At 31.0% G+C, this 8,822-nt stretch overlaps 2 protein-coding genes across 3 annotated transcripts in view; one reads left to right on the top strand and one right to left on the bottom strand.

Moving 5' to 3' along the window:
- Window positions 1-144: 144 nt before the first annotated feature.
- On the top strand, window positions 145-8,679 carry LOC149725796 (uncharacterized). 2 transcript variants are annotated; one of them, XM_089891509.1, is made up of 12 exons: window positions 145-350; window positions 643-738; window positions 1,253-1,325; window positions 1,837-1,934; window positions 2,241-2,291; window positions 2,643-2,756; window positions 3,006-3,139; window positions 3,543-3,693; window positions 4,018-4,142; window positions 4,754-4,892; window positions 5,640-5,771; window positions 6,883-8,679. In XM_089891509.1, exons 1-12 carry the CDS (start codon window positions 222-224, stop codon window positions 7,069-7,071), a joined length of 1,431 nt encoding a protein of 476 aa, XP_089747635.1. In that variant the 5' UTR covers window positions 145-221; the 3' UTR covers window positions 7,072-8,679. The 2 variants fall into 2 exon arrangements, with proteins under 2 accessions (XP_089747635.1, XP_089747636.1); XM_089891510.1 differs by lacking the exon at window positions 6,883-8,679 and adding an exon at window positions 6,231-6,272.
- LOC149725795 (uncharacterized) overlaps window positions 7,228-8,822 on the bottom strand; it is a 23,499-nt gene continuing 21,904 nt past the window's right edge. Inside the window, exon 37 of the mRNA XM_089891445.1 lies at window positions 7,228-8,821. The gene's annotated coding sequence lies outside the window, so the exon portion shown is untranslated. The remainder of the gene's footprint in view (window position 8,822) is intronic.

Genomic DNA, 8,822 nt, shown 5'->3' with positions numbered 1-8,822 from the left:
TGTGTAGGTTCTATATAACTAAAACAAATACAATAGTTTACTTTCAGAAAAAATATAAATCAGCACGTATTTCCATATACAATTAAAACAAAAACAAATATTTATTTTCAGAAATACATATATATTTCACTATATTACTTATAAAAGAACAATTATTTATTTTCAGAAACAAAAGTCAGCATGTATTTCTATATATAACTTATATAAACAACAACTTACAAATGGACCATGGATTGGGAATGGGGTCTTACTCAAAGATGCATCGAGTGAAACCTGTAGGCCATCTAAACTCATTCGTTCTCACAATTGCCAGTGTGTTCATATTTGTGTTTATGCTGTTGCTTTCGAAGGTGAGCTTTTTGGATGTTCTTCTGTAAATGTATAACATTATATATATTTGATATAGTTTTATATTTTAATATATTGTTATTATAGTACTGTGGGGTAAGATGTATACTATTACTGTTAGCACATAATATCTCATATTTTCTAATTGTTAGGATACGGTTTTATAATTCTAATAATATATTTTGTTACCAACAAATTGGACGATAAAAAAGAATTATAACATGTTCCATCTTACCCCTACATTACTACTGTTAAATTTTGCATTTTTTCGATAGTAACCAAATATTTTTGCAGGTGTTGTTTCCTAATTGTGAGCAAACAAAACAAATTGGAAGAATTGTGACTAAGCATGACTACAGCATAATTCGAAACAGTGACGTAGAGGGCAGGGTAAGAAAATAAAATGTTTTGTAATAATATTTTGCAGGGTAGAAAATAAAATATATGTATATATGAAATACATTTTTTGCAAGAAAAAAACATTTTTAAATAAATTTTATGCAGGTTATGCAAAATAAACATATATATATATATATATATACATCTTAATGAAAATGTGTTTAACTTGCATACAATGTCCCATAATAGCTATGCCTATATTTTTTAAATAAATAATGAAAAAGAAAGTGCCTTTACGTCGTAATTAAAAAATAGTTTCATTTTGGCATACTGTTTCTTTATTTATAAAAATAGTTTCATTTGTTTCAAAAAATAGTTTCATTTTGTTTCTTTATTTTATAAACTTTTGAATGTAATAAATAATAAATTTAAATTTTATAATTTGTGTGTGAAAGATACCTTCAGGCAATTGTTTGTTTTGAAATTTTAACCAAATGTCCACAAGATCTCTTTCACATTTATAATATGCCAGGCAACAACAAAATATACTTGTTAATTTTATCAGGACTTGCTGCATGTTCAAGCAAATGACATTGAAATTTTAAAACAAGTTTGCGATTCGTTTGAAGAATGCAATGGTAAGATTTCTATTTAAACATGAGACTGACGATGCTATTTAGGTGAAACATATATTTTTTATTATACAATTGGTTGGACTTGATTCTGTCTGTTATGTTTTCAAGGCAACAGGTCCTGGGTAATTCATTCTGAATTTGTTTGTTTTGATTTGGGTATTTAGTTTTCAATAGCACCAAAAGCCCTATTTAAACCATGTCAAACACTACTTAACTTAAACAAACACCTGTATAAAGTGGTGCAACCAATTCAAGGTTATTGTTTTGTTGACACTTTGTAAAACTAGCTGTCAAAAATACTGAAGTGTTGGTCAAATACAACTTAACTTATATAAACACTTGTGAAAAGTGGTGCAACCTATTCAAGGTTATTGTTTTGTTGATATTTTATAAAACTTGCTGTCAAAAATACTAAAGTGTCGGTCAAATTGTCAAAAATACTGAAGAACATATCTACATATTATTGTTTGTATACCTTTAATAAAGCTTATATATATATTATGTTAAATTCCAGGTTTCAATAGTAATGGATGGTTAAAAACATCAGTAACGTCTTATCAACATGGAGAAACAGATCTTTATATTAAGCAACCCAATTATAAAATCCTTAAGGTAGGAAGTAACTTACGGTTATGTATAAACTATACTATAGTAGGTTGGGGTAAGATGGTTCTTATTATCTTTTATCGTCCCATTTGGTACCAAACAAAGAATAACGTCATGACTTTTAGAGCATTTTTAATTAAAAAAAAGATGAGGAAACATGGGTATTTTGTGCAAATGGTATTCATCTTACCCCACAGTACTATTATTAATAGTTAACTTATAATAAGCCTAAAAAACACTTAACTATTTGAGCTCTTTACCAGCGGCCTATTAAGCTGTAGCCTCATTTTTTATGGCAGTTCTACTTTACAGAAAACTGCACAATTACCAAATGATTATCGCGAGATGGTGAATAATTTAAAGGTGAGACTCACATATAGTCTGTAGTAATTCTATGTATACAATGTATAGTATGTTCTGTTTCTTCTATACAGTATGTAGTCTGTTAGTTATAGATAGTGTAGTAGTATATTGATTTATTCCATTTGACTGAATGAGGTTTTTTATAGTATACACCATCTAAACATTTTTTGACAGCTAGTTTTACAAAGTACCAACGAAAATAGTATTTTTAACTTCAAAGTTAAATTCCAAGATGTTTAAACTTTACAGCTTATCATGTTAATTGTTTTAGGTTTACATGTATATATATAAGTTAAAGTTAATTGTTTCAGGTTTACATGTATATATACAAGTTAAAGTTAATTTTTTCAGGTTTACGTTTACGAAACAAAGATAGGAACGGACCACCACCCGCACAGAGTAGGGGGGTACGCTGTGGAACGTGTTTTCCAAGAATTACTTGAAAAATCAAACTTTCGAACACAGGTTAGCATCATAAAAGATATTATGTGTCACAAAAGTGAGGTCAAATCTGGCCTAAATATCAAGTCCATGGAATAGAATGTCACTATTTTCATTATGTGCCACTTTAACCCACAATTTAATGTCCACAAATGAAAAATGCGATTCATAAAAAGATTTGTAAAGATTTTAGTTTTACAAAAGCATATTTATGACATCACTTACCCTACTAAGACATCATAGACATTCTTTATAGAAATCTTATTCACACAGCATCCAAACTTGGCCACATTTTTCTTCATTCCAATTCGATGTTCATCATATATCCTTGATTACCCAACGGAGCATGAAGGCCTAATGGAAGCTAAAAGAATTACCGCGAATATTCTTCATGAAATACAAAACCAGTGGGTCTCATATATATAATATATACAAAGACAGTTGTTGTAACATATGTGTTTTGATTCACACACCTTATGCTCTGCTTGCAAGTTACCATGTATCTAAGTTTGTAGGTGATTTTTTAATGTTTGGCTGATAATTTAGACATCCCATTACAGACCACTGGGTTGAAGCAATCACCTTTAAGTGTGTTACCCAAAGACACACACGCCCACAATGGTAGCAGTGTCAAGCCACAAACCTGTAAACTCCAGGCTAGAGGCAGGCGTGCTAACCACTGTGAGACAGTGTAGGACAAATATAAATTACAGTCAATTAGTTGTACCCTAAAAATTTTAATTTATCTGCTGCTGGTTGCAATTAGATTTTCTACTAAAAATTTTAATAAAACCTTGAAAATATTTCCAGATACCCGTATTGGTCCCAGTCCAGTGGTGCCAATCATTTTTATATTTGTTCACATGATGTTGGCGCCAAGGTTGCTGAAGGATTGATGAAAAATGCAATAGGATTAGTCAACACTGCAGATTATGATGACCCTTACTTTATTCCTCACAAGGTAAGACCTCATGCTCGCTGTCGAGAACCCTATGCTCGCTGTCCAGATAATAAACAGAAAAATACACCAAAATAAACCATGCTAAAAACTGTAGTAGTATTTTAAAAATACAGACTTTTTAAGTCATAACCTGCTTATATTTTTCTCCACATACTAGTTTTAAGAACATAAACAGTTGTTAACTAGTTAGACCAGTTATAATAAAGTAGGGGTGATTTCTAGGCTTTATAAATGTTGAGAAAACACAAATCTATTTGGTTAACAGTGTTATACTAACATTCTATATAATAACTAATCACATATATATATATATATATATCACAGGACATAAGCATTCCCCCCACCCCATCTAGTGGCTTATCAAACATACACTTAATTGGTAAGGGTGGGGCACTTGTAGACGTAAGAGGAAGGAATATACTTGCTTTCTTTGCTGGGGATATTACAAGGTATGTATTGATATTGTTGTGAATGTAATATGTGTTATATTATATAGTCTATATGTTGTGTTCTATTCTGTGTGGGTAAGGTCCTACAGCGTGACATGCCATAGGACCTAAGATCTAGGTCAGAGTTGGCCCATTACAACAATAATATGTACATTCTATTCTATATGGGTGAGGTCCTACAGCGTGACATGCCATAGGACCTAAGATCTAGTTCAGAGTTGGCTCATTACGACAATAATATCTACATTCTGTTTTATATGGGTGAGGTCCTACACCAAGGCATGCCATGGGACCTGAGATTTAGACCAGAGTTGGCTTATTATCCCAATAATATGTACATTCTATTCTATATGGGTGAGGTCCTACAGCGTGACATGCCATGGGACCTGGCCCCTGATTTTGGGCAGAGTTGGCCCGTTACCATGACACTCAAGGTGCTACAACCCACTAGTGACCACTGGGTTGGAGGAATGTTTAATAAATGTCTTGCTGATAAAGAATAGACCAACTTTTACATAAAACAGAGATTCTGTTCTTATCCATATAGAATAGAATAATATATCTCCTAACAATAACCAACACATAACAAACTAACTTACATTTTCACCTAGTGGCCGAATCCGTCCGCTAGCGTGGCGAACATGGTATTCAGATCAAGACATAGAAATCATAAATCGTATCTTGAAACCGTCAGCTTACATCGAAAAACTGAAAAAAGCAAAGTTTTGTCTCATTTTCCGTGGAAAAGAGGTAATTACAGTCATGTGTTATTCACTGTATTATACAAAATTTGATCTTATGGCATTAAAAATACATTGTTTGTCTGCCATACATACAGCAGGACCTTATTATAGTTAAATAAAATCTGCCCAATGTTTTTTGCAAGAAAAAAGATTCTTTAAAATTAAAGCTTGTTTTGTAATAAAGGTTTTAGTTTATTATTAACTGCACTTGACTATGTGGTGTAAAAAAAAAACAAACAGAAAACTGAAATTGTTTTATCATTATCAATGTTTCAATATTGGTATAATAAACACATTAAACTTGTTGCTTATACAGCAGCAAGCTCTTATGGGAATTGACCTTATGTTGCAGTGTTGCCGTATTATTTTATATTTTTTAAATGTGCAACACTGAAAATTACATCTATATAATTGGAAATAAGTTAAATGTAGTTAAAGTGATGTTTCGTAGCCTGTTCTAACTCTCTATACCTGTTTAAATACAATAACCAAGGTCATTTTAATTTTAACGACAAAGACATGGCAGTTGTTTATTGCAGTGTAAATTGTTTAACTACTGTTTAGATTCCTTTAGAACTATGAGTGTAACAGTATTTTAGCAACATCATTTCAGATTTTACCACAAATTAAAAAAACGTGACGGGTATCACTAAAAATATTTTATCATGGGCAGAATTTTAATAGAATGTGCAAACTATACTGTTCTAAACAGTGACCTTTTTATTACAGTGTAAATTGTTATTGTTTTTCACAGGGGTGGTCACCTAGACTAGTGGAAGCAATTAGCATGGGGTGCGTGCCAGTGATTATATCTGACCATTACCATCTACCATTACAAGGGATTGTAGAATGGAGTAAGATTGCTATCATTTTACCAGAAGCACAGGTGTGGTTTCATTAAATATTTATAAAAACAGTGTTTCCATTTTTTTAATAGATTTAAAACAGTGTTTCCAATTTTTTAATAGATTTAAAACAGTGTTTCCATTTTTTTTAGATTTAAAACAGTGTTTCCAATTTTTTAATAGATTTAAAACAGTGTTTCCATTTTTTTTAGATGTAAAACAGTGTTTCCAAAATTCATAAACTATAAAAGTAGTATTTCTAAATTTATAGGCTTAAAAAAAACAGTATTAAAACAGTGTTTTTCAAACTTATAAATTATAAAAACAGTATTTCTAAAATTATGGGCCTAAAAACAGTATTTTCCAAATTAATATGCGATTAAAACACTGTTTTCAAACTTTTATGAGCTATAAAAACAATATTTCATTTAGTTCTTGTTTCAAACATAAAAATAATAACTATTATTTAAACATTTTACATTCGGAAAACGCTGTTTCAGAAAACATGTATTTTGAACTGGATATAGAACAAATAGTTAAGAATTAAGAATCTTGTGTTAAAAGAATTACAAATACTTGAGAGTGTTTGTTAAGTGCTCTCCCTGACTAGAGAGAATAGGATTAAGTATTTGTGAAGTAATTATGTCTTTTGTCTGTCACAATGGTATTCTAATGAAATAATAATGAACCATTATACAAAGTGTGTTAAACAGTTGTTTTGCTGATTTAAAATGAGCTATATACTGTAACATTTGAGTTATTGGATTTGCTTTTTTGAAGTCTTTAAAATGTTTTAACATTTTATAAAATAAGTGGCTTGTTTAGGCATTACATGAAATAATTGGCTTGTTTAGGCATTACATGAAATAATTGGCTTGTTTAGGCATTACATGAAATAATTGGCTTGTTTAGGCATTACATGAAAAAACTGACTTGTTTAGGCATTTCATGAAATAATTGGCTTGTTTAGGCATTACATGAAAAAACTGGCTTGTTTAGACATTACATGAAATAACTGACTTGTTCAGGCGTTACATGAAGCAACTGACTTGTTTAGGCATTACTAAACTCCCCAAATTGTTTAGACATTTTAACAAAATGACCATGTTACTACATTTATAAAATTTTCACAATAAATTATTACTTTTTTAGATATCTGATTTAAAAAGGGTCTTACTTCTGGTATCCAGCACACAGTTATATGAAATGCAGCAATACATAAAGTCCGTCTATCATCATTTTATATGGAATTACCCAGCGCAACCTAACGATGCTTTCCACTCAGTTATGTTACAATTGTGGAAAAGAAGACACGTTGTTAAGTATAGAACAAATTTATAATGCTCTGCAGATGCCAGATTGCTATTCTATGAATAATTAATAGTGTTATGTTTTTATATAACATCTTGTTAAGCAGGTATTTGTATAACTTAAAAAAATAACAAACAAAGAAAGTGATCTTCTAGCAATTGATTGTTTTCTGATCGTGAAAGGGTGACGTTTCATCTGCCATACGACGAGACTTTATCAGGGTTAAGTGTCTTATCCAAGGACATATATCTGGTGCTGTGGCATAGTGGTTGGCGTGCCTGCCTGTAGCCTAGAAGTTACAGGTTCAAGCTTGACAGTGCTATCGTTGTGGGCGTATGTGTCCTTGGACAAGACACTTAACAGCAAACCCCGGTAATGTATGGTAGTCCTTTAAAAACAGGAAAACAAACAATTGCCAAAACATCCCTTTCACTCTTTTAATACATCTTACTGCAACAGCATATACAAACGTATATTTTGTTTGTTTTTTTACATCAGATCAAAACCCACCCTACTCCCCAATTGTTGTTGTGTTTATTATTTCTATGTTCCTTATCATAAGTGTTATGAGTTTCAAGTGCATTTTCCATAAACGTAATAGTTAGGTTTACATAGAAGCACAAATATATACTTGTTTTATATATAAGTATTGGTCCTTAAATTAAAGCAGCCTACATTTGTATAACTTGGCATGTGTTAAATATGACCAATGCTTCTCGTATTTTTCTACTCGGGCGCCATTTTTTTATTTCAAATTAAAACCTAAAGTTTAGAAAACAATTTATTATGTTTATACTGTAAAGTTATTTGATTCTATTGCATACGGGAGATCTTACAGCGTGTAGAAAAGTATTAAAAAAGTATGTGTCCTCTTAAGTCGCTAGGCATGCATGTCTAAGTGCTAGCATAAAAATTGGCAAAAATGTCAAATACTAAATGTGCATCCCTAATGCATATACCCTATATGAGCCATATCAATATATAAAACACCATACAACAGCATTTCTTGCCAATTTTTCTCAAATACCCATTTTTTACTAAACTTAAACATGAAATTATTTACATAAATCAAAACGCTTTACTGTGAATTTAAAAATGATTTTTAAAAACTTGTGTTTTCTGCTTTACCGTGATTTTTGCTGTTGCAATTGCTCCCTTTGTGCCATTTTGCTGCCGATTTGCTATTTTCATAAGAGCTTATATGTTTATAGGTATATTACGTATAGTTTGTATAATATGTAAAGTACTCAGTTTTGACAAGTATGATTTAAAGGTTTAAAACCTATGTTGCTATTACAATAAAACCTAATTTTAAATTGGTCAAATTATGACACTGTTAAAATTACATCTTCATCCACATGTAATGGTTACGTGTGATATAGTAAGGTGGGGGAAGACGGGACACCTTTAGCACATAATATCCAAATATTCTGATAGGGTTTTAAACAATTAACAACGGTCTATGGGTGTCGTGAGGTTATAGTTTTATAATTCTTTGAAAGTTCTTTGTTTACTACCAAATGGGATGAGAAAATGGAATAAAAATGTCCTATCTTTCCCACCTTACTATATCATACACTGCATGATTTGTATTGTAGCTCATAGAGTGTATCTCAATAAACATGTTTTAAAACCCTGTTTGTTGACTCTTACTATACTGTTCGTTATAAAATAACAAGTTGCAAAAATTCTAACTCACATAATTCTCTTTCTGCCTTTTTCTAATCTCTTCAACTTTCCTAATTCTCTCTTTTGCTGAAAATGCCTTTTTCTTGAAGTTC

The sequence above is a fragment of the Ciona robusta genome, chromosome 13, assembly GCF_009617815.1.
Source record: "Ciona robusta chromosome 13, ASM961781v2".
Taxonomy (NCBI): Eukaryota; Metazoa; Chordata; class Ascidiacea; order Phlebobranchia; family Cionidae; genus Ciona; species Ciona robusta.
The sequence above is the reverse complement of the archived record's forward strand: the minus strand, read 5'-3'. Positions and strand labels throughout refer to the sequence as shown.